The sequence below is a fragment of the Amblyomma americanum genome, chromosome 6 (assembly GCF_052857255.1).
Source record: "Amblyomma americanum isolate KBUSLIRL-KWMA chromosome 6, ASM5285725v1, whole genome shotgun sequence".
Taxonomy (NCBI): domain Eukaryota; kingdom Metazoa; phylum Arthropoda; class Arachnida; order Ixodida; family Ixodidae; genus Amblyomma; species Amblyomma americanum.
Window position 1 is genome coordinate 8,892,730 of NC_135502.1, and position 26,138 is coordinate 8,918,867.

At 45.7% G+C, this 26,138-nt stretch overlaps 1 protein-coding gene across 1 annotated transcript; it reads left to right on the forward strand.

Moving 5' to 3' along the window:
- The first annotated feature begins 1,890 nt into the window (after positions 1-1,890).
- On the forward strand, positions 1,891-25,974 carry LOC144094460 (glycoprotein antigen BM86-like). The gene is made up of 13 exons (XM_077628392.1): positions 1,891-1,945; positions 5,309-5,422; positions 7,820-7,954; positions 9,262-9,387; positions 11,582-11,670; positions 11,972-12,024; positions 13,553-13,692; positions 18,164-18,334; positions 20,088-20,216; positions 20,504-20,632; positions 22,686-22,817; positions 23,630-23,794; positions 25,160-25,974. Exons 1-13 carry the CDS (start codon positions 1,891-1,893, stop codon positions 25,240-25,242), a joined length of 1,521 nt encoding a protein of 506 aa, XP_077484518.1. The 3' UTR covers positions 25,243-25,974.
- The last annotated feature ends 164 nt before the right edge of the window (positions 25,975-26,138 follow it).

Consider the following 26,138-nt stretch of genomic DNA (forward strand, 5'->3'; position numbering starts at 1 on the left):
ACGGTAGGGTCCTTGGTACTTGCGAACAAGCTTGGAGGAAAGGCCGGGACCTGAGGAGGGTACCTCACCAGAGCCAGACCAAAGAGTCAGGAAGGTAAGCAGGAGGAAGTGCACGGGGATAAAGGGTGCTTTTCTGCTGCTGCTGGGCATGAGAAGTGATTGACCGGGCGAGCTGTCGGCATTCTTCGGCATAAGTTGTGGCTTGAGAAAGAGTTGTAAATTCGGAACCATCAGGGCGGTAAGGTAGAATGGTGTCCATTGTGCAAGAAGGTTCATGGCCGTACAGGAGAAAGTACGGAGAGAATCCGGTGGTCGCTTGAGCAGCTGAGTTATAAGCGTCTGTGACAAAAGGGAGAACGCGGTCCCAGTTACAATGGCCGGAAGCAACATACATGGCAAGCATGTCGCCGAGGGTGCTGTTAAAACGCTCAACCATGCCATTTGTCTGGGGATGGTAGGTGGAGCTGGTGCGGTGAACGACGTTGCATTCCTGAAGGAGACCATCTACAACTTCAGAGAGGAAGGCCGGACCTCTATCACTGAGCAGCTCTTTGAGCGCACCATGGCGAAGAATGATGCGATAGAGAAAGAAGGATGCAATGTTCTGGGCTGTAGCGGATGGTAAAGGCGACGTTTCAGCGTAGCGTGTAAGGTGGTCGATGGCAACGATGATCCAGCGGTTCCCGGTTGATGTGCTGGGAAGAGGGCCGTAGATGTCGATGCCAACACGCTCGAAGGGCTCCGCTGGGCAAGGCAGTGGCTGCATAGGAGCGGCGGGTCGGCGAGGTGGATGTTTGCGTCGCTGGCATGCGGTGCAAGACTGAACGAACTGGCGGACATAACGGGCCATCCCACGCGAGTAGTACCGCTGTCGTAGACGGGTGAAGGTCTTCAATAATCCGGCATCGGCACACTGGGGATCGTCGTGGTAGGAAGAGCGAAGGAAGGAGCGCAGATGTGTCAGAATGACGAGAGGCCACTTGCGACCATCCAGGAGATAATTGCGGTGGTAAAAAAGCTCGTCTCGGATGGCGAAATGGTGGGACTGACGACGGAGAGCACTGGAAGGAGGTCCACACGATTGGCCAGATAAGAGATCTAAGGGGCAAGCGATCCACGGGTCTTTGCTTTGCTCGAAAGCCATATCAGCGGGCTGAAACGTCAAAGAAGGCAGGGCGGATATACAAGACACTGCCTCAGATGGTACAGGGGAACGTGAGAGGGCATCAGCATCGGCATGTTTGCGGCCGGAACGATAAATAACGCGAATGTCGTACTCTTGGAGTCGTAGAGCCCAGCGCGCCAGTCATCCAGAGGGATCTTTCAAAGAGGACAACCAGCACTGAAGAGAAAGGCGGAACGTCTCTGTCCTCTGAGACAACCACAGTAGCGGCAGCATCACCGGTTACGTCTAAGGGGGCGTCACTGTAGGGCGACAAGTCAAGCTGAGCACGGGCGCAGTCAATAACGGCGTGATGTGAGGAGAGGAAGTCCCAACCATGGATAACGTCGTGAGAGGAGCGGGCGTGGACGATGAACTCGATTGTGTAGGAAACTTTCTCGATGAGCAGGTGGGCGGTGCAGGCGGCTAACGGTCGAATGTCCTGAAAGTTGGCGGGGCGGAGAGAAACGAAAGGAAGGGGCTTCGTCACTTTTTTGAGTCCGCGACAGAGGGTGTGGCTGAGAACGGAAACGGCGGCGCCAGTGTCAACGAGTGCTTCGACGGCGACTCCGTCAACGAACACGGTAATAGTATTGGCAGACACAGAAACAGGTGTTGAGTGAGTCGCTGGCGACACAGTTCTTGCCTTCGGAACTGCGGTCGTTAGTTTTCCGCGTGGACGGCGGGTTGGCGGCGGTGCATCGGAGAACTGGAACGGCGGGCAGGAGATGGCGAGCGGTGGTAGCGGGGATGGTGACTGGGAGAAGAATCCGGAGACGGCTCGTGTGATGCAGGCGAGGACGACGGCGGAAAGTCGTACGTTGGCTCACGCCTATAATCGGAGGGACGGTGGTCACGACTGCGACACAAACGAGCCACGTGACCAGCGACGCCACAGGCGTAGCAAATAGGGCGGTTGTCTTGTGTGCGCCAGGGGTTGAGTGTCTGCGGCTGTGATCGGGGGCGGGCAACCGGACGGTAAGGTGGGGTTGCAGGTCGCTGGGGTTCTAACTGCCGGGTAGGTGGCCTGTAGACAGGGGCAGCAGGTGAGGGCAGCGACCGCTCCACGGCATCGGCTTACGTCAGAGTAGCCGCGATGAGATGTGGCTGAGGAGGTGGCAGGATTTCAGCGACCTGCTCCTCAATAATACGCTGTAGGTTGGGAGTGAGCGACGGCGCAGGCGTAGGCGGGCAGGTAGACAAATATAGCTGGCGTGCGAATTCCTCACGTACAAACTGCTGGATGCTCTGGAGGAGCGACTGTTGGTCCAGAGTACCGTCCCCTAGGAGAGCCAAGCTGGAAAGAGTGGTCTCCTGATAGCCTGCACGCCGGGTAGAAAGACGCTGTTGGCGCAGCTCATCGAAGCTTTGGCAGTAGCCGATGACACCGAATACAGTCTGGGGATCTTTGGCGACAAGCATCTGGAAGGCATCATCCTCAATGCCTGTCATAATATGTCTGATCTTGTCGGCCTCGCTCATAGAAGGGTTGACACGCTTGTAGAGGTCCACGACATCTTCTATGTAACTGGTGAAGTTTTCACCGGCTTGCTGGGCCCGACTTCGCAAGCGTTGCTCAGCGCGAAGCTTACGCACTGCGGGACGGCCAATGACTTCTGTCAGGCTGGTTTTAGAGCTGCCCGGCTTGAGGTGTTCGCCTCGTGGTTTAGAAACCATCGATTGGCTACGTCGCTCAAATAAAAGATAACGTTGGTGAGCTTGTCCGTATCGCCCCACTTATTGTATGCGCTTACGCGTTCATAGGAGATCAACCAATCCTCCACATCCATGTCATCTGTGCCGCTGAAGATGGCCGGGTCACGCTGGCGCGCGAAGCCGGAACAGAAGACAGCCGACGGAAGCGGTGAAGCGGTTTGGGTGACGGTCTCAGGCATTGCAGAGGCGGTAGGCAATGCGCGGGTGCGAAGCTCCAGGGCGAGGGAGGGAATCGTTGGCACCTCCACCACTTGTAATAAGGAACGTCTTGCAAAGCGCAGCGTCGCGAACAACCAGCGGTAAAGTCCAGGCACAGAACAGAGGCAGCGTTCTGTCCAGAGCACACACGAGGGACCGAGCGTTCGGCGTTCGAGCTTCGGAGCGTTCGGCGCTTCTCGTCGTCTTCTTCGTTAAGCGCCAGCTTCTGAAGATTCCAAAGCCTAAGGCCAGTGTTACACTGCTGAGGTTTCCACTGAGTCTAATCCTTTCTCGTAGTCAATGAAGGCTATATACAGATGCCGGTTATATTCTGCGCATTTCTCTATCACCTAATTGATAGTGTGAACATGATCTATTTTGGAATATCCTTTACGAGAGCCTGCCTGGTCATTTGGTTGACTAAAGTCTAATGGTGAATTCCAATCGTAGGCCCAGAGCGGTCTGCACGCTCTGTGACAGAGCGCCTGAATCCGGCGCAGAGCGCGCGACATGAAATTGCGATTGGAGTACACTTGCTGTGGCCAGAGCATGCAGGCCAGAGCATGTAGGGCGCCGCTAGCGCAGCTGAAAAAGAACGTCACGCAAACTTCCGGCCGGATCCGCCGATTTCGGCGGAGCAGTCCCGACTGCTCCACGGAGCAATCTCGGCGCGGCAACCGCTCCCTGTCTACGATTGGAAGACGCGATCCGTGCCTCAGATCTGCGCTTGCAATACAGTTGCTCCGAAAAGAGCAGGAATCGTTGCTCTAGAAGTGCTCCAAATCTGCGATTGGAAGTCACCATAAGGTTGCCCTGACTCTATTAGCGATTACCTAAGTAAATACGTTGTAGGCAACGGATAGTAAGCTGACCGGTCTGTAATTTTTCAGGTCCTTGTCGTCTCCTTTCTTATGAATTAAAATAATGTTCGCATTCTTCCAAGCTTCTGGTACGGTCGAGGTCATAATCCATTTCGTATACAGAGTGGCTAGATTTTTAAGCGCGATCTCCCCTCCGTCCTTCAACAGATATGCTGTTACCTGATCCTTCCCAGCTGCTTTTCCCCTTTGTATTGCTCCTAAGGCTTTCTTTACTTACTCTTTTGTTGCTGGCGGGATGACGCATTGCTGCACGCTACTGTCTCTCTCATTAACTTTCTAATTACATTGGCTACTGTAAAGATTTGTGTAGAGCTCTTCGGCTACTTTAACTATCTTATCCATATTGCTAATGACATTGCTCTCCTAGTCTCTGAACGCATACATCTGGTTTTTACCTATGCCTAGTTTTCTCTTCACCGCCTTTAGGCTACCTGCGTTCTTTAGAGCATGCTCAATTCTCTCCATAATAAACTTCCTTATGTCGGCAACCTTGCGCTTTTTTATTACCTTCGATAGCTCTGCCATTTTTATTCTGTCGGTAGAGTTAGACGCCCTCATGCATTGGCGTTTCTTAATCAGATCTTTCGTTACCTGAGATAGCTTGCCGGTATCCTGTCGAACCGTCCTACGGCAGAATATTTATTTCTTTTAATTGTCTTATACTTAAGCTGAGTTAGCACCATCTACCCCCCCCCCCCCCTGCCTCTGTGTTGTGCCCGTAGAGGCCATAGGGAATATGTTTAAAAAAAGTATATAAACAAAAAGACAATAAAAAAGAACTAATATTTTCATTTGAACCGCGTCGGGGAGAAAGTTCTAAAGGTTTTAAGACATTATAGGCGACTAAGAGGGGTTTCTTGCAAAGATAGTATAGCTATATACGCATGTGTCCGGCTTTGCGCTCTGAATGGGGAAAATGTGGGAAGATGTTTCATTAACAGAACAGACAAGCATAATGAACATTATAGAAATATTATTAGTTTTCGATATTCATAGAAAACATAAGGTTGTTCGTTACGTAATGAATAAGGTTTTAAAAGCGTTCATTGTGAGAAACAGTTTGCCACAGCATTAGAATATACGGAGAATAGTCCTTTCAGTTTTCCATGGTAAAGCGGTAATCTAGTGATGAGTGGTCTTTGGAAAGCGTATTTCAGCACTTTCGCGTTTCAGACACCGTTCTTATCCCTTAAAGGCACTCTTCTAGAAAAATTAATGTTCTTAAATGTTCACATGACTGCTTTTATGAGACAAGCCCACGTGGACTGATATCAGATTATCACATGTTATGCGCAAACCGCACAGCACTGATTGTAACGGTTTCTTCAATAAATTTTCTCATTTTCCACAGCTAAGAAAAGCTACGACCGCACAGAGTGCACCTTAGGTGAGTGCAAAGAACCGAGCCCCAAGATTCCGAAGTCTCCATGCGAAAACGAGGATGATCTAACGCTTTCTATCAAAAGTAAGTTTCGAAACAAATGTAGTCGCGGTAGCCGTGAAAGTGTTCCCAAAGCGGCAACAATTTTCCCGTATTCCTTTCGATGTCACAGACCTATGATTAACGCGGGGCAAGAAAGTCCACCAGACAGCTTTCGTCTGCGGCCAACATATGGCTGAATATGGCATGAGAGGTTACCTTCCAGCGTGGTGGGAAATGAAATGCGAGAACGAGCTCAGTATTAGGCATTTTTTTTTCTAAATTTGGGTCTACTGCCAGTTGTTCATATGATATTGTGATACACATTCATTACTCGGCCGCTTCAAGCATAAATTAAAATATTTCCCAGCCGAACAGCTTAAGGCACAACGGGCAAATGTGATGCACAGAGAAGTAAGAAAAAGTTCTTAAGAAATGCATTTTTCTTCTAAAAGGCACTTATAAATAACTGGAACCGTATTAATCGTATCTTTTCGTCCTCCAAGCAACTCATCCTTGGCAGCTTAGGAATTCTGAACGAAAGTTGTCGTTAAATGGCGCCAAATAGACCTTTTTATTTTAATGAAAAGACCAGAAATAAAATTTAACACAAGGATACCTTGCCAACATGTTCTTTTTGTTGCTTAATAACCGGAAGCCTATTGAAGAATGCGCCGTGTGAGTTACTCTCTTCAAGTAGCTATGTAGTCATACAACCCATTCTGTAAAATTTAGATGGAACAGATAGATACGGATATACGAGTAGTAGTCGGACTGTACCAATTCCATTCTATACATTAATGCACGTTTCGTGGCCTGAGCTGAATCTTAGTAGTCTAGACTGCCTTTTTTTTTTCTAGCGAACCTCCATTACTTTTCTCGAGGACACTTTGCAATGCTGTTGGGCTGAGGTCATGACCCAGCGTGGACGTCGCAACCTTGCAGAACTTAGCGGATGCTGTTTCGTAATGAGCATGACCTCACGGCTTCTGTGATGATATCACGACTACGTCACTACCGTCTCGGCTAATTCGCATTTTCGCAACGCGGGCGCCGGCTTTTCTCGCCAGACTTCCAATGCTCTTTCATTACAATGGGGCAGCGCGCGCAAGGAGGGACAGGGAAAACGCGCCCGATGACCAGCCCTTAAAAGACTAATCAGCAAAAGAGGAATCCTTCTTCCTTCTACGCAACCCTTCAAGCGGAGGGCGCTTAAAACATGGTCACTTTAATGACAGGGCGGATGCGTGTGTTTGCCAAAATGTATAATTTTTCGGTTCTGTTCTCGTAAAACTAGCTTAGGCGGTTTCATCTGTGAGTTAAGCTACGTAAAAGCAGCTACATTTGGCACAAGGCAATTTTTTTCTGCAAGGCGCACATCATTCTGAAGTGATGTAAGTAGGGATTCGAAGTGATAAGAAAAAGAAGCTTCCTAGCAATGACAACAAGAAAGCCATGTCCTCGTGATGGCCAATTTCACAGCTGTAGTCTTCAAACTTCGTTTCTACCTGAAAAGCTTAAGCTGAAAAGGATTCAGTTTAAGCTAAGTACAACGCAGCGAGCCATGCAAAAAAAATGATAGGTGTAATGATAAGAGACCAGAAGCGGGCAGAGGGGGGCAGGAAACAAACGCGGGTTAATGACATCCTTTTCGAAATGAAGAGGAAGAAATGGGCTTGGGCAGGGCATGTAATGTGAATGCAAGCTAACCGCTGGTCTTTAAGGGTAATTCAGTGGATTCCAAGAGAAGGCAAGCGTAACAGGTGGCAGCAGAAAATTAGGTGGGCGGATGAGATTAAGAATTTTGCAGGCATAATACGGTGGGCGCAGCTGGAAAAGGAAAGGGTTAATTGGAGAGCATGCTAATGATGATGATGATGAACGTCCCAAAGCGACTCAGGCTATGAGGGACGCCGTAGTCAAGGGCCCCGGAAATTTCCACCACCTGGAGTTCTTTAACGTGTACTGACATCGCACAAAACACGGGTCTCTAGAATTTCGCCTCGATCCAAATTAGACCTCCACGGCCGGGACCAAACCCGCGTGCTTCGGGTCAACAGCTGAGTGCCATATACACTGAGCCACCGCGGCAGTGAGCCTCACCGACATCTCTAAAATATATATGCTTTTATTTATAGCATAATTTTGGAACGCGCTCTAACGTTTACAATTTCAATTTGAGAACGCGCGCTGTTACAATTTCACATTAAATGTTGGCAGTCTGATGTCGAGCCGTCATCGGAATGTTGTAGGAAGATAATTTTTATTGCACTCACGGTTGTTCTTGATTTCGAGTGGCGCTCTTCATTGTTCCCCACTTAGGGGCGGCAGTCACTCGAATCCAACACGAACTACGGGCTTGGTACAAAGAAAGTGCGTTAAAAAAATGGAATGGTGGTTGAGTAGGCTCTCAGTTTGATTATTTTGCAAATCACGTTCCAGATATTCCAAATGCGCGTGGCTGCAATGACGAGGACAGGAAGCAGTGCCGCGCTGACCAAGTTTGCGAACTGGGAGAACAGGGCGTCACCTGCAAGTGTGCTGAACAAGAGCATGAAGTGGGTGGAGCTTGCACAGGTAAAATTCTTCACTTATTGTCCAGCACTGCAATGGATGAGACAAGCGTGCGTTATAGTCTTAATTGGAGGGGCAGGAGCACGATAAGGAAACAGTAAAAGCGTAAGATGTTGTTTCGCAGGTAATGAATCTAGACACCCAATGTTGAGCAGACGGCAAGTGGCGCATCATTCCTCATGCAGTGGCTGCTATCTTGTTAACAACTGACGGCAGCTCGGAGTTTTAATATCGAGAGAAATAACTCATTCTTAGAAAAGGCATACAGTACAAGTCATAAAACTCATTTTACCGATTTTGTCAGTACCGATAAACGAGTATTTATTTTAGAGAGCTCAGACTGTGGCGATTTCAATTTGGCTTGAGTTCATTGCAGTTTGTATGAAGATAAAGCCTTGATTCGGGAGTTCGAGTCCTCAAGAAGCATTTTTTGAATGCTCGCAAATTTTACCGCGCTTGGAGTTTTAAACGTCAGATTTGAATAACCAGTACCATTTGAACCACTCTTTGGCAATGGCCGTCAGCCTAATGTCCCTCCACTATTACAATGTCTGACTGCAGTTAACTTGGTCTTGCAGCTATCATGAATAAACACGAGAGCACAGAAGTGGGAATACAGATTCCAAAATTAGCCTTTTTTTCATGCGTATTATACAATAGCGCTGACTGAATTGCACTGTATATGAAGAGTAAAATTCCTCAGTCCACTTGGCCAGGCATAATGCCGGACAGTGTAGGGTGTGTTTTCAATTAATACTACTGGTGAAGGTGAAGAGTCCAAATAAGTCTCATATCCCTCTAGTAACTTCATTCGCCTCCTGACAAGAAACCATTTGGTGATACTCAAAAACGTTTTTGACATTGTTTTAATATAAGTACAAGCTGCTGCAAAAACATCCGTCAGGTTTTGTCAGTTGTGCATAACAAGCCAGGTATTAAAAAAAATCAAACTTCTCTGGACATTGCCGCGCAGCTTGGAATTCAGTCTTCGGATGTGGAGACTGCAATTATAAGGGAGGATGGATAATTCTATTCTTGGCAGAGTGTTTAGACTATTCTTCTTTTTCACGGCCGCCTTTATTGGTCGACTTCTGTTGTCCGCTGCACAATGCACACTTCGTTCACATTTTCTTGAAAACATTACCGCAGCCCAAAATCATGTTCATGTTCGCTGCAGAACCGGCGTCACCTGCGTCCCACCTGTCGTCTCATCGTGGCTCATGATGTTTCATACGTGCTGTATATATGTTGCAAACAGTTCGTGTGTGATTTGAGGTGCTTGAGGTTTACCGAATGTATTGTTGCCGCAGGGGTTTGTAAGGAAAACGATTGCTACAAGAATTTCACAGACTGCACAGTCCACTGTGGCCAACAGCGGTGCTCTTGCCCGTGGAAAAGCCGGAAACCGATCGGAAAATCCGACAAATGCATCCTGAGTGAGTAAAGCAACTGTGAAGAGTTCCAGACTTAAAGCTGTTTTTCAGATAAAACTGAAAGCGCAGTCTAAAGTTCTGAGGTGGAGGCCTTATTTGTTGGACTGAATAATAAGCTTGTATAAGACTTTTGAAAAAAAGACATGGATTTGGGAAGGCAAAAAGTTTTGTTCAGAGGCTTGGCACGCAGTCAACAGCAGAAGTTTTGGAGATGCAGGAGTTAGGAAAGATTTTAATTTCGCTGCCATAAAGCAAACTAATCGTCCAAAACGTCTGCAGGCATGAAGGCAATAGCATGCTCCACCCTCCGGTGTCAGTACCGATAGGGTCGCGACATAGTGATAAAATGATTTTTTTTCACAGACACGCATCCCGCAAACTTTTGTGACATGCTCTACATGGTTCTTCTACAATGAATGCTGGTTTAAAATAATAATGTTAGCAGGACGATGACAACTAGGTTAGTCTGCAATCGCTTTTGCTGGTTAATAGCTGAAGAGGGACGCTGACCTTTTCCTCGAAAAATAGATGTTAAGGAAATATTAGGACGTCGGGGTTGGGGCCCAGTTTCCGCGTGTGTCTTGCGTGAATATTCTGTTACTGTGAAAGTTCAGACACTTAGCCATGTAGTGCTTTTAGCTCCTACTCTGGATCGGGAAACTCTGGGGAGCATCACCCGGAAACCGCGGAGAACCTAAGGCTGGACATTGCGCCGAACACGAGGCCGAAAATAAAGGCGAACCTTTCTGAAGCATTTCTAAACTTTTTTATAGAATGCCCAGAATAAAAGAAACGTTGCAATATCATAACCATGAGAAGGATTCGAACCAACGCCGAAGCCGAAGGAATTTTGGAGCGAATGCAGAAGGAAAAGGCATGAGCTTGGACCAGAGCGTTGGCGGCGAGTGAAACGAAGCCACACGGATCCGAGGAAGAAAGGAATAACTTCGTTTTTTGATGTTTATGGCAACTTGCGCATTGCCTCAGTATTTCGAGCTGCCTGTTCTAACTGGCAGCCTCTCACACTTCGTCCTATAAAGGGCATTCTTCTTAATCCTCTTTGCACGCGCTTCCAAGTCTTCAGCCGGAGTAACGCTGAGCCTTTGCTGGCTGCTTAACTTTCGTTGCCGTCGTTGCTTTCGAAATGTTCGTTCTACGCTTCCAAGTAGCGCCGGTGGCGTCTCCCGCCATGGCTGTACATTAGAACCGGATAAGTAAAGAAATAGAATTAATCAACGTACGACGGCTGCTGAGTGCGGTTGCCAACCACAGCTTACTATAGCACCTTTCATGTGCTGCTATGTAAAGATGCCGGGAGCTGAAGAACAATATGCTTCACAACACGAAATGTGGAAGTATATAGAATTTGGTATACCAGTTTGCTATATAATTGGTATACCAATTAGAATTGGTGGCACGAATGTCTTAGGTGATGCACAAAGTGTCTAAGACATCGGGAAGTTAAGTTGTTCCGCTTGTGTCATCGTGGGTTCGAATCCCGCCTGGTGCTATGGTATTTTGACTTTTTTTTTCCTGCTGGGTACTGTTCGCAAGAAAAGTTTCAGAAAAATCCGCCCTCATGTTCGACGTATGGACGTGGCTCAGGTTCACCGTGGTTTACGGGCGATGCTTGCCTGAGCGTCCCACTGCACACGAAGTTGAGAAGACGGCCGAACGTGTCGCTAAGGTCGATGAACAGTGGGCTAGCGCTATGCTGCGTTAAACAGCGAAACGCAGAAAGGGTCGCTGAGTGGTAACCCCAGCATGAAAAAGGAGCTGTGTGCGCGTTCCAGCTAAGAAAAGCGGCTCATGACAATGGCTCCTCAAACGGCCCCCACAGGGGCATCTGCAGCTTGCAGATGTTGGTGAGTTGCGACACCACTGGTTCCTGAGCATCCGTATGGACATCCCCGCTACACTTCGCTGCGGTATCAATCGATTCGTAAACCTTGGCCATTTCATTTTTCTGGCAACCATTGGGGTTTGGGGAAATTTAACGCTGTATTTCACTAAACTGGTAGGTCTAACTAATAGCGTATGCAAATTAGAGACACTAGAATAAGGCTGCGGAGAATGCTTACTTCTTTTTCTGCCTCCCTCCAGCCTCTTGAGTCTGTAGCTCATACAGTTAAAATATTTAGTAATAACTACAATTACGGCTCACCACGAATGCCGTGTTTTATGTGATCTGTTTCAGGCGAGTATTACTACACTGTTTCTTTCAAGATGAATAAATCGCTTGAAGCAAATGACTGCACGGCATATGAGAGACAAGTGCTGGATGCAGTAAGTACTTTTGCTGCAGTTTTTCGACGGCCATTCAAGAAATTTTTTCCTTTTTTAACGGGCTCTGAAACCACCTTTCACGTAAAATTTTTGTCTTTCCTTTCTCTCTGAAGTTCTCTTCCTCATTTCAGCACTTCTACATTGCTGGAATGTAGACACGCACGAAAGACACTCTTCTCGCTCAACCAGTTATGTCCAACTATTCTTTTCGACTACGTACCCAAGATTGCGGTCACTTAATAGAGCCCATATATGCATCATTGAATTGTGCACAATTCGCATTTTATTTTTTTCCCCAAAGATTCGAACGACGTTAGGCCCCGAGATTTACAAGGTTGAAATTCTCAGCTGCAAGTGAGTACCACTTTTTTTTTCATCTATCTATGGAGCGCGAAAACATCAGTTACACAAAAGCAGTCTGTGCAGGCATTCTAATCCTAGTATAGTATTGCAGTAGCTGCCCGTAGCACTGCTGTCCAAGGAGAAGACCTAATCATCGTTTACTGCTGCGCACAACCGTATTTATGTATATCTGTGGTCAGCTACGACTTACGCGAGTACAGCACATATCGCAGCATTCAAACAGTCGAGCGAGAGATGCTTGTCGATGGATCCTTAGAATTGTTATGAGGTTTTCTTGTTTACCCTTTTAGCCCGCCCGTCTCATCCGAACCCATAACTGTGTAGAAATGCGGTGACCTCCTCACGGCTGTCGGAAGGCGCGCACTTGTCGGCAATTCTTTCGTGCTGGACGGCCTCCTGGGCGAGAGCAAGGCGCCATATAAGAGCTTATGGCTTAATCATTAGTCATGGTAGCATGCTTCAACCCATACTAGCATGTCGTGGGGGTTTCCCCTTCTCGTGCGCTTCCTTTTTGTTGTGCACATTCGCGGAACAACGTTAAAGAACCTGATAATGTAGAAACATGCTCAACTCTCAACTACGGAGTGTCTGGTGGGCCCCAATTGCCTTGGCATAAAAAAGCCTGCAGTTCTTGTTTCACTTCGATTTCATAGGTGTGCTTTGGGTTTACTTGTAGGGTAACTGATTTGTTCTACTGAGCAATGGTTCAAGACCTCCGTGGTTGTATGTGGCTTCATACAGTTTTCCGTGTGTGTAGTGATAGCACTGTGCAGAACTGATATTTTGGACTGCCTCTTTTCTATTTGGCCTGATGGTTGCCTCTGTGCGACATGAGATATTACGCGGCCCAGATATTGCACTGGTTTTAGCAGATATGTCACTACTGTCGAGACATCATTTGAGGTCGGCTAATTCTATTTACACTTTTTACGGAAATGAGTCCGCTTGTTCGCGATAGATGTTTCGCAAGTCGTTTTCCTTGGTGTTTTTGTCGTCTCGCGCAGCTCAGCCTATTTTAATTTAGCTTCTACGCCTCCTGATGAATGACCACATCTGTGCTTGCATTAAGGACAATGTTACTGAGTGGAGTTAGATGTATGCTTCAGCTATTTATCCATGGAATGGAATAACTAGTTACGTAGAACGTAGTTAAGGTGACACTTCTGTGCGATTACTTTTTTTTGCGCTACGACTATTCCTGCGAAAAGTCCCAAAATACACTTTACATCTAGCGTCAGCGAACGCACCGAGCAAGGTTTTTGCAGCAAGAAAAAGTAAGCGAAACCCCATCTCGTTACCTGACATGCAAGTGCCTCGAGTGGCGCTTATAAAAACGATTAACATTATTGACAGGGTCATCAGTGTTGGTGCGAGCCGCGTGTTCACGCTGTGTTTCCATCATAGGATGCTGTAGGATACGAGATGATTTCCCTTCCCGCGCTCCGTTTACATTTCATCGCGAGGGTGAACTATGCTGGCGCAGTGCGCAGTAGATTATGTATTTCTCTGGCTACCGCAGAGACAACATCACGGCGAGACTCATAACGGAGAAGCCACTGAAGAAATATCTGGTCGAGATGCTGAAAACATGCCAGTACTCCGACGGAAGCTTTTGCTTCTTTTATCCGCTGCTCCGGATCGAAAAGGGCTCCGCCACAGGTAGGGCATCCCGGATGCAAATGAGCTCTTTTTTGAACGGCTGTATGCTGCCAGTATGCGTTTTAGACTGGCCGCTTACTTTGCCCTATGGCAGTGTGACTGGCTATGATGTCTGCGGCTTATGTCGTAGGAGTCAACTCCAGCAGTGACTGTGGTCACATGCAAGTTCTGTTTCGTTGTGATGAAAATAGTGTAAACATACATACATACATACATACATACATACATACATACATACATACATACATACATACATACATACATACATACATACATACATACATACATACATACATACATACATACATACATACATACATACATACATACATACATACATACATACATACATACATACATACATACATACATACATACATACATACATACATACATACATACATACATACATACATACATACATACATACATACATACATACATACATACATACATACATACATACATACATACATACATACATACATACATACATACATACATACATACATACATACATACATACATACATACATACATACATACATACATACATACATACATACATACATACATACAAGTTTTATTCTCCACAAAGAAGTGGAAGGAGGTGTGGGGAAAAGCCGTACATTTGCGGCTTGAAAAATCCTCCGCCCCCTTAGAGTGTATACAGCAGCAGAGTGGGGCAGTAGACAGTCACATTTTTTTGTTGCAAAGAGAAAAGAAAAACAGCATTGTATGGCATCAGACAATAAAATAAGCCTAAATAAGAGTTTCAATAGAGCACTGGATTTGGACGCCTGGAAATTTTTTTTTTCGAAAATGAAACAATGCAATGTAATTGAACATAAGGATAGACCTTTGCATTCATAGACCTTTGCATCGGCGAAAGCCGAAGAGCGCATAGAAGCAACTCGATTTAGGACATGTTCTTGTTCATCTTGTGAAAAAACCAAACGTAACGCAACGTTTTTTTTAGTGGCTATGAGTTTCAAAGACGGAATTAAGATTACATCATGAGTAATAGTTATGACCGCGCTATGCCTCAATTTGCACTGCATGACTTACACTCCTGAGGGCGTATCTTTGCCTGTTATAGAGTTTTAACGGTTGAAGCAATAGTGACCCTAAAATTCGCTAAAAACAGCGTTTCACAGGGATGGCTCTACGGCTCAATTTTTCTGCGGAAAAGGGGGGCAGTGTCGCAGTTGTAGGATGCTGTAATCAAAAACTCTTGTCATAGTCCTTCAGTACTCCTAATGGTCATGAAACTGCCGCCGAGGTTAGATTCGAGAACAAAAGCGGCCGCTAGGGGCACCACCGCCGATCGGGGAGCAGCGAGCGTATATCACGCCGGCGGCGTCTGAACGTAGCATCCATGATGGGCGAGGGGGTCTTAATGGCAAAGTGACTTCTCCACCTGTACCGGTTGCACCAGAAAAAAAGCTTTCTTCACGCTCGTGCTGTTACTTCGTCTTTCTATTATTTTATGTGAAATTGAAGCGTGGTCCTCTATCTGTCACGGTTCCTTAACCTATAGCCCGCTAGACGTTTATATGGAAAAACAGCGCTGCCAGCAGTGCCGCGCTGGCTCTTTACCCGTGGTCGTCAGACTGCTACTTGAGAACGTCGTGCTTAAAGCGACACTAAAGCATTGCTTAAATATGCGGTGGGCTCATTAAGCTGCAATATACACGTGACTTAAACGTAGCGCATGATAACGCAAAAGCCGCGTTAGCAGACTGCACTCATTAGATTTTTGCTGCGCCTCTGCCGCTCGCGTGGCTTCAATAGACACAATTGCAGGTTTTGCAGTATATGTTGGGTTATACTGCGGTATGCCGCGCACTAGCCATCGTGGGATTTTAATGAAGGGTTTAAAGCATAGCTAAGCGTCTCGGACTGTAGCCGGCAAATGCGTATGAACGTCGCTGGCTGTTGCGATGCTAGGTTGCTATGTTGCTATGCTGCTATGGTCACCGTTCAGAAGCAAAGTGCACTCAATTTCACTAGCGATACTTGGGCAGCAGAGGGTACGTTCACTTGTTCACCATTTCAGCTTATAAATTGTGCATTTCGTTTGTCGTAGTTTTGTCATTTTACCAGCGGGGCGCCGCCCTTTGTGAAGTGACAATGCGGCGGCACGGCGCCGCTAACTGCCCCGATTCCGATCTAATGACACCGTTATGAATTTCTGCGTGCTTAAGTACGTATTACCTCTACCGCGGTCTTCTTTAACGTAGTAATGTAAATTATTTTCGCAACTTACCCGTTGCCGCCTTCGGCGGTGTACGTGCACAGAATTAAAAAGTGAATCCCTTGTACAGAATGTTAAATTCATTCACATACACTTCAAAGAGCACAGAAAGGAGCGTCAGCAATGCAGCTGTAAGTTCCTCATAATTATGCCTCCACAGGCTGGCAGTTTAGCACCTACAGTCGCGAAGCTGCGATAACTGTGCAGCTCGAGACAGCACAACAGTTTTGTAGTTGTGCAGGCTTTGTCCAAACCGGATTATGTGCCTTCCCAAGCACCTAAAAAACAAAATAGAACAATGTCATTCCATCTAGTGCCTTGTTTTAGCATTTCAAGCTATGACTCTTTGTCATTAACCAGCGATCTGTGTTGAAACTGAGTCTCACTGCTATTACCTGCTTCCGGAGCGTCGCCGATGGCTGGGTAGTTCCGGCGCGAGTTATCCGAAGTGTCCTCTGTTGTCCAGGCATCAAATGCGTTACGACGTCGCTATGTTAATGCCCGAGGACGTGATTTGGACTTGGTTAAATATCCAGAGTGTCATCTAATTATCCTAAGAGCCGTGTGGGGCTTCCGTTTGAGCAGCTCACGTCGAAGTGGCACAACGTCCCCATCACTGCGAACTCGTATGCCGAACGACCTCGTGGGATCGAATTGTTTCTCATAAACAGTCACGTTTGGCGACTCGAAAAAGAAGCCATCAACTTATTTTCGGGATATGCAGCGTCCCGACTTCTCTTGCACTTCAGTGTCAGACGGGAAACGAAAAAGGGACAACTATTCGTCGTTGCACTGTAGCCGGCGCAGGAGCCCATAAGTGAAGGATCGTTCAAGAGAGCCATCGCTTGTTTACAAAACCACACGTTATGGCTTCTGGTTTATGGAGTTTAGCGCCTCAAAGCTACTCCGGCTACAAGGGACACAGTAGTGAAGGGCTCGGGAAATTTCGACCACCTTAGGGTTTTTTAACGTGCACTGACATCGCACAGTACACGGGCCTCTATATTTTCGCCTCCATCGACATTAGACCGCTACGGCAGGGATCGAACCCGCGTCTTTCGGGTCAGCAGCTGAGCGCCATAACCACTAAGCCGCCGCAGCGGCTTAAAACCACACGTATTCACACGCTTCCACACAGCGTCTGATACAGCGTCTGATACTCTCGCTGGCCGGCAGCCATAATACCGTCTCATTTCCAGCAGTCATTTTGTCTCATTCTTCGGCTGCCTGTAACGTTGCAATATGCAGCGCTGTGAACGCCAGCGCCGAGAGCTACGGAGAAGTGTCATGACTGTAAAGCGGTATTGAAGAGCTCTGCTCTGACATTCATCGACTTCCACTTCCCGATGACAATGCCATTTAATTACGCCACCAGGGCAGCCAGGACCCTGTAGGTTCAGGTAACATGATTTTAAGTCCACAAATGGGGCTTGTGCTATTCCTGTAGTCTTGTACTGTGTCTTCTTTCCCCTGGTTTCTTCACTGTCGGCCGTGGACCAACAGGCACAGCCGTCGAAGTTACTGCGCAGCTGCGCTTTGTGTGAGAGTACAGCATTGATCATAATGTAACTCCAGACCTGCAAACTGCAATGTTATCTGTCGTTGCGAGTAGCTCCGGAAAGTACCGTACTCGAAAACTAAGGTGAAAGAACACAACAAAGGCGGTGTGTTGATTTTCATAAGGTGGTGGATGCTCGGTGTTTCCAACCTGAATAATGGGGCAGCAAGCAATATATGTGCTTTCGTTTTGCTTGAGTTACATAAACACTTTTGAAATCAAATGTAGAGTCAACTACTTTTTTGTAGAAAGTGTAATGTTCGTTCACTAGCCGGGAAACGGAGACAGAAAAATAAGGCAGGAAGCTATCCCCGAAGAAAACAGTCACACCCCGCAAGCGGCACGGATGAGACACATCCAAATTCAGACATCCTTGGTTCATGGACGTGAGTCGGGTGTAGGCGAAAACGTCACCGGAAGGTATGTCCCCGGAAAAAAGTCCCCTCAGAAAGTGCCGACTAAGAAGTGCGCGGGGGATCACTCAACTCTTAACGGTGTGGGGCATGCTTTCGGCGTTACAAAGGGGGGGGGGGGGGGGGGGGGACTCAATTGATTCCCCAAAGCAATGTGTATTCTCTCCCGCCCCACAGTGCTTTCGATGTTATTTAAAAGCTGTTCGCGGAAGCGGGCCAAACGGAGAATCTTATGTCTTGCAGAAATCCAGGAGGAGAATCTCTGCGAAACTCTACTGAAGACTCAAGAAAGCGCATACAAAGGTGCCAACAAGTGCGTCAGGGAAGGCAGCCTGTTCTGGTTCAAGTGCGAATCCGGCTACCGCGAAGTGTACCAGAAGACTCTTGGTCGCCTGCGTCGGTCCGTATGCGAGCGTGAGTGGAGCTGGAAGAGATAAACGTAGCCGTTGACGTTCAGGCAATCAGCCGTTCCTGACAAATCCTGCCGAGACAAAGACCAAATATCACAGGCAGCAACTCCTCACTGTTACTTGCAGCAACTCCTCACTGTTACTTGGAAACTGAAAACACAACTCGTATCAAGGGAGAAAGCTATCAGTAAGCTGCCTACGTACCCATTTATTTCTACGCTTTACCACACGTTCCAGAGAAGATTTCAAGTTTTTTTTATCAAAAATAGCCTTGTAGTGCGAAAATATGGCTTTTTCGGCATAGTATTACCACTATTGTCGGACACAGGAAAGCCGGTGAACTGCCTTAATTGGTGAGCTGGTTAACTAATTTCTGAAAACTTTTTAGCTTTCACAGCTAGGCAACTGGCTGCAATTAGAGATTTATAGCTGGCCATTAGCAATAGCCATCTAAGTTTTTAGAATTTCAAAAACGCGATTATTCTTGCCTCTGTGGTTCGACATATTTTGGCTACATCGTGCCAAAATACATGCGCTTTCCAGAAGCATGCAGGCAAAGCAATTTTTTCAGTGTGCGTCACTAGTCAAAAAAGAAAAACATTGTCGAATGGATTTTGTTCGCTAACACGCGTCTTCGAACGTTAATTCAAGCAGCACCGCTGTCACGTGGAAGCTTTTGCATTTTTCGAGCGACTTTAAAAGGCCGGAAATAAAGTGATATTTTAAGTAAATGGCACCTTCGTGCAAATATTTCAGAAAGCTATTTTCAAAGACGATCCACAACTTCTGAATTGACACTTTATTTCCTGAAACCAATAATTCAAAAGAGAGCTAATAAATGTTGACTAAATAATTAAATTTGGAGATTGAAAAATGTACCACAGACTAGGCCACGCGGCTGTCAACAACCCCCAGTGATGTTCATTTGGTTAGAACACTTGGGTTTTTTTTTAAGCATGTTTGCCTTTAACTAGGAAACCTGGTTTACACATAAAGAATACCGAATTAAAAACAAAGATAACATGAACAATCATATTTACCAGCAGTTAGGATAAAAGAGTTCTAGTTATTGGTGCATTACAAGAAGTGATGATGCAGCACAGTAACAGGTACCAGAAAGGACGTAATCATTAAGCATTTGGTTAGGCTTACGCGCAGACAAAAACACGTTTGGGCAAATGTATAAATGTGCTCTTGAGATACGATTTAATGGCGTGAGGTGATCCCTCCCACATTTTCATCGCAGTAAATGAAAGTGGCACTTTTCCATGCTACCAGTGAGATAAAAACTTTTCTTCTCATACCCTAATTATACCAAGCGGTATAGTTAGCTAATGGCCTGAACATTCCATTACAAATAGTTTATGAAAGGAACGCATGTGCTATGCCAGTGAGGAGGGACCTTTAGGGATGGAAAAATTTTCGCAATACGGTAAATAATTGCAGCGGGTAAATACGTGCTGCAACAAAACAATCTGGATGATCACAAAAGCCTGGCTAGGTTAGCGAAAACATGCCTCGTGCATCACCACTGAATTCTGACAAGAGTGTAGCTTTCGACTGCGATTAAAAACCACATTTCATGCACTCGTTACGCATATATATGGTCATCGTTATCAAGGAGACGCCTGTGAGACAAAAAAGAACTTTGGCCCGAGAATTAGTTTGACCTTTAATATACAAAAATAGGTGACAACATCTAGAAATCCTTGTTTTTGCAAAATGCTGTCCTTTGGGGCATTGTTTTGTATTCGCAGCCAAAATATCCTGCCCCCCAGAACAAGAGCTGTGGTGCCACTTGGATGGGCGTATATGCGTCTACGAAAATGACAAAGCAGAGTGCAAGTGTCCCAAAGGCACGATTGAGGACAACGGGGAATGTACTGGTGAGTGCAAGAACCGTGAAAACGTTGTTTTTCGCTCTCTAGAGACCCGAACTTTGTTTGCACCCTTCTGTGTGCTGGCCTTCTTCTTTTTTTTCTTTAACGGGCATTAAACGACTGCACAGCTCACAATGGCGTCGGTCTCTGAAGTGGTTTTGGACGAAGATCTAAACTCTAAGAGCACGAAAAAATACAGCGTTGAGTAATAATCTTGCAATACTAGCATGCCGGTTTTTATATATTTCTTAGTATGTTGTTGTTTTATGTGTGCACGATTTGCCCTTGTTCAGGTCGTACGACATGTAATCCTGCGGAGGTTCAAGAATGCCAAGGCAAGGGACGCGAATGTGTCTACAAAGAGCTCACAACGCAGTGTTTGTGCCCGATAGGAATGGTGGAAATGGGTGAGCATTGTACTGGTGAGTGCAATTCAAGAATCCACTTACAGTTCTCAGTTTCAGTTGACAAACTCTTGCACACTGGAGGCGCCCGCTATCCTTGTGTTAGGAAATAGATTCATTATAGCCCAAGCATGACGAGAGAAGCACTTGTATCATTATTGGTGGATGTGGTTTCGATCAGTGCGAATGTCTCAATACTTTTCGACATGACTGGGTCACCTGAAATGTGTGCGTTGCGATATGAACGATAATGAAGTGCAGCTTAACTTTGTGCTTTGCTTGCTGGAAAAATCTGTCTGCTCACTGCCTGATGTTCTCTGCGTTAAACTGGAGGAAACACAGCGAGAGCAGTTTTCAGTCCTAACGAGCTTATTTTTCTGCAGCAAGAAAGAAAAACGATAACGCATGAAACGTCATCGAACCATATTGTGGACTAATATTCTGCTTGCGGGAAAGAACAAAATTAACTGACTAGGGCTGCCCTTCACTGAATGGAACACAGCGTAGGAAGCGCATGCTCACAGGCACGCTACAAAGCTTGTGCTTCAGAACACGGTTAGGCTATAAAACAAACTGAGATAAATTCAGACGCTGCACCTTGGAACTTGCGTCACTTCCAGCAGAATGCCTCCATAGAGCATTGGACGCAAGTAAAATTGTGTTGCGTGTAAAGAAGAATGTAAAGCTGTCAACGCAAGTTTGTTACTTGTTGTTTGAACTGTACTTCTTCTCTTTAAATCATATGTGGTAGGATTATAACTGAAGCTTCTTGCTGACGTCGTTAGGAAGATTCACCGTGGAAATTTCGTTTCTGCTAAGGTTACAAATAATGTCGTGCCTTAGAGCGCATCATTTATTCGGTCACAAGGACATCAAAAAATGTACGCAAGCTTTCCATTCAAGTATATCTCCGGAGATGTGCGATCTATCTGACTTGCATATTGGTGACCCCACAAAAGAAAAAAAGGAGCGTTCTATGTGTGATGTATTTTTTTTTTAAGTTAGAGTTCACTCATACGACTCACTTCACAGACTGATAGACTTGTGCAACTTATAAGAATAAATCAAATAAATATCCGCGACTGGGATTCGAACCCGCTGCGGCGCAATCAGATCAGCTTCGCCGGCCACTGAGCGAGAGCACTGGGCTATTGCCGCTTTTTTTAACCTTGGTATTTATTACAGTGAAGCAGTGTTTTGTGTACATGAACTGTGTACAAAATATGAAGTAAACAATCGCGAATTAGCAAAATTCATAATATGAGACACCTAAACAACCAAGCACGATGAAAGACGCGACAAGGGGCGCGCCACTACTACATCATAATACGACACATCTAAGCAACTACGCGCTACTAAAAGGGCAATGAAGAGCACAGCACTAGGAGTGGTTGCCTCTCTGGTTCAAACTCAGACTGGGCATACAATTATTTTAGATGAGCACTTATTATGATGAAGTGGTCTTTTGTAGAAACAACAGATTCACAATGTCGGTCTATCATGTGGGGTTTCTAGAGGCTTTGTAGTCCAATCAGAAAGAACATGACTAAAGTTTTACCATCAAATGGCAGTGTGGTGAGATACCTCACAGAATGCAATGTCAAATTGTCTTCCACAGCCGAACACGCCTCATGTTAAGCTGCAACACACTCTCACGCTCTGCATTTCACATCACCTTATCGACTAATACTAGCAACCAACTAGCCCAAATAAGAGCCTTGGCAGTTAATATTTGTCCTTTGAGTTATGTGGCGGTAGTGTCAGAGAGAGATGCGCTGCGTGCGTTGGCGTGAAAAACGCTGTGGAAGAAAACGGCACTATAGCAATGTGCGTTGGCGTTGTCAACAATGCTGTAGAAACGCGGCACTGGAACGTGGGCCTCTGGCGTACATTAGGTAAATCGGCATTGATGATGAAAAAGTTGAAGACGCGCATAACTGGCTCCCTGGGTCAGTGGACACCTGAATCGCGCTTTCAGGGACGTGACGGTGGGTCCACCAGCGAACAGCTGTGCTTTCGCCCAATAATTCGTACTTAGCGATGCTAATCGGCCAGCCATTTTTCTCTGCAGTACCTCCAAGAGCATGTACACAGGAAGATAGAGAAGAATGTGAGAAGAAAGGGGAAGAATGTTTTGTGGATAACGACAAGGTTGTTTGCAAAACGAAAGAAGTTTCAGCCACAACAACTGCAGCTTCACCTGGTATGTAAGCAAAGCTAGATGTTGTTATTATGCATTGAAACCCAAAAGCCATTGGAACTGTTCAGTTGCCTGGGCCTAATATTATCCAAAATTCATAACCCAAAAAGCTCAATTCATCGTTCCTTCAGGCATTTTCCAGCTGATAGTTTGCTGCTCTGAAGGATATCGAAATCCAGAGATACAAAGTAATAATTACGATTAACTAATGATTAATTAATGATCAATCAATATCATTAACAGGACTAGGCAGAACTTTTTTCTAACAACAAAGGTTTAGAAACTACACAGCTGTGCTATCTGGCTGCTTTATGACTGCGGAATAACATTTACACACTAAATATTCCTCAGCCCAGCCATAGGGCGCATAGGAAAGGTTTGCAGATTCGTGAAGTTTTGTTGTTCAAGAGAAATTTTCTTCCGAGTCCTTGACTCCTATCTACTAGCACAACCACTCTGGACAGCCCATAAAATAGATAACTCTGATAGCTCTTGGTTGGCCGAGTGAGGCTTTGCTCTTTGAGGATGTTCTTTTTGAGTAGCTGATCTTAACAGATCAGCTACTCAAAAAAGCAAATTTGTGTTATTCCACTTTATTCACCAGAAAAACCTGACAGGCAGTACAGTTGAAACAAGGGCCTAATTCCTGTTACCACAAGCGCGAATTCAGCAATGAAAAAAAAACAGCCAAGGCCTGTCTCAGGGCTAATTATACCGCTTTCACGGTGAATGTGAATATTAAGCTACGGATTGACTTGTTGCGACTCGAGGAAGTGATCTCTTTTGGGCATGCTATATTTTTTTCTTCTGCGTAGCTCTCGGGATTTGTACGAAAGAAAAGAATCAAGAATGTGGGATGAGAGATGAAGAATGCATTGTTCAAAATAACAAGGCTGCTTGCCGAAAGAAAGAGGACTCAACTGCGGCAGCGAAAGCATCGCTTGGTGCTGAATCCTTTACGGCAACGGAGGCTTCACCGGGTACGTACGAAGATTTATATGCGGTTAATGTGGTTCATCAAAAAAGCCTTTACACTTGTGGGAATGCCTAGGCGGTTCAATCTGGCTTCTGTGCGCTAAAAATCTTAATACGTAGTGCTAGTTTTTCAGCAAAAGTAAAATTTCTACAAAATTTGTAGAAAGGAAAGCATGACGTTTCGTGGCCCTTGATCACATAGGGGTCACATAAAACTACTTTTGTATCACTTCCTTGTTTTGAGTGATGAAGTTGGCTTTACCTCTAGAGAATCACATTGCCAACGCGTATATGCATAAATGAAACCCACAACACACTTCTTTGGAGCAGGTGCGACGAACTTCCTATGGTTTTATGAGCAGTGTCGCGTATAACCGGCTTAAAAGAGATCACGGTTCTCCTTTTCTAAGGGAGAATGAACGAGGAACTGTGACAGCAGGTAATAACAGTCTAAGTATCCTAAATATTTAAGTCAGGAAAATTTCTGGCTATGCGAAACCAGTGAAGCACTACTCGCATACACCTTGTGTGTCCTTTTTCCTTAAACTTCTGTTCTTAATTTTCATTGCATCAAAGGGCACAGGCGGAGTAATTGCCGACAGACCAACCATAAGGCGACCTTATAAGTGAAATTTGTGATGAACGTGTGTGTCTGTAGGCGGCGAATAAGTACTCTTCGCGCAGTTCAGTGGATTGGAAGGCACTGGCAGGGGGCTGAACTTCTATCTCAGGTCACGAAGTGCCTTCACGGTACCGGGACCAGCACTTCTCTCAATGCCCGTGAATGTTTTGTTTGTTTTTTTATCAAGCAACTCCTTGCCATTTATACTATCGCTGTAGTTATTTCCTGCTTAGTTGCTGCCAAACCGCAGTTATAAAATATGAGCTTAGAAGAACTTGAAGCGTTTTATTGTTTCCCGTGGTTACTTCATCAGCGCTGCTTGAAAACTACGTCCAATAAACCAGCCGACTTCATCCACCTGTACTTCTCGAAAGCTTCTCAGCGCGCTTGTGTTCTATGATCAAGCATTAAATATTTTTCTTCTCATTGTGTGCGTTTATACATGCCACTCTGTGTCTTAAATCATTCCGAGACTTATGAACAGCGAAAAACTATTCCTCGCGTGATGTAACAAAAGTGGTCTGGTATAGTGAAGAAACCACTACGCTGGTATCGATATTTATTATTTCTGCAAAGACTTCGATTTACTGTTTCATCCTATACGATTTCTATTGCTCTAGTACAGCGCCTTAATCCTGATGTATATTTCAGGAACTGTGCTTGCGTTTTGGCAGTCGTTCACATTATTTTGCTTCAATACTATGACAGTGGCTGCAAAATAAAGAGTAATTTTTGCTCCTCTTTGCAGACCTTCAGGGATCCGGGTCAAGCACCATCTTCGCCAGCGCAATCAATTTATTAAGCATCTTAATTTTTGCTCTCCTAGCTTAGCGATAAGCACGGTTCTCCATGCTTCATTTTAGTCATTGGACAGGAATCGTTCTTCAGTTTTCGAAACAAGAACTCAAAGGGCAGCGGTGGCTCGAAACAAGGTTGGACGCAGGAATTCAGCCCACTAACTGCTGATATCCACGCTTGATCAACCTGCTCGTCGAGATGTGCGCGTTGGCGACGCTGCATTCGCGTCGTTCCATATACGAGCCTATTCCACGCGTCTACCTCTGAAATGTTATAACCTCCGCTACTAGCACAATTACGCTGCCCAATATTAAACGGAACGATCGTAGTAATTTCTCTTTGCAATTGCGAGGGTGCAGTATTAGGTGCAATAGCGCTTGCTTGCTAAGAGAGTAAACAACGGCTGTCTGAATTGGCCGCTGTCCACAGACGCTGCTACTTCTCCGGGGGACGAGGAGCGTTCATTTAAGAACGCTTGCAAGGAAAATGCAATACAGAGACACCGCGTAATGACGTATCAGCGATGAAGATTGATAGCTGCATTTGCCGCTTCGGCACACTTTAGCCCTTTTCATTATAAGAAGAGTAAAAAATGGCAGTTTAGACAAACGGTGATTTTATGACCATGAAGTTTCTGAAAAAAAACATGTAATGTGTTGCAACGCACGTAAATCCCGTCAGCGCCTTGTTAAACCGCTTGTTTTAGCGTGAATGAGCTTTTAAAGTAATTAGTCAATAAAGTTCTGTATTCTGTGCCGTGTGTACGTGAACATTTGGTGGTGTTTTATTAGCTGCTCTCAATTGTGTTAATTTTTTCCTTACAACGTGCCGTGTTCTCTCTTCCATGTTTTGAAGGCAGACATCTAAGCGGAAACTGAATCCATTCAGACAGTAGTCGGTGTGCAACTGCCTTCTCTGCTGCTGTTACA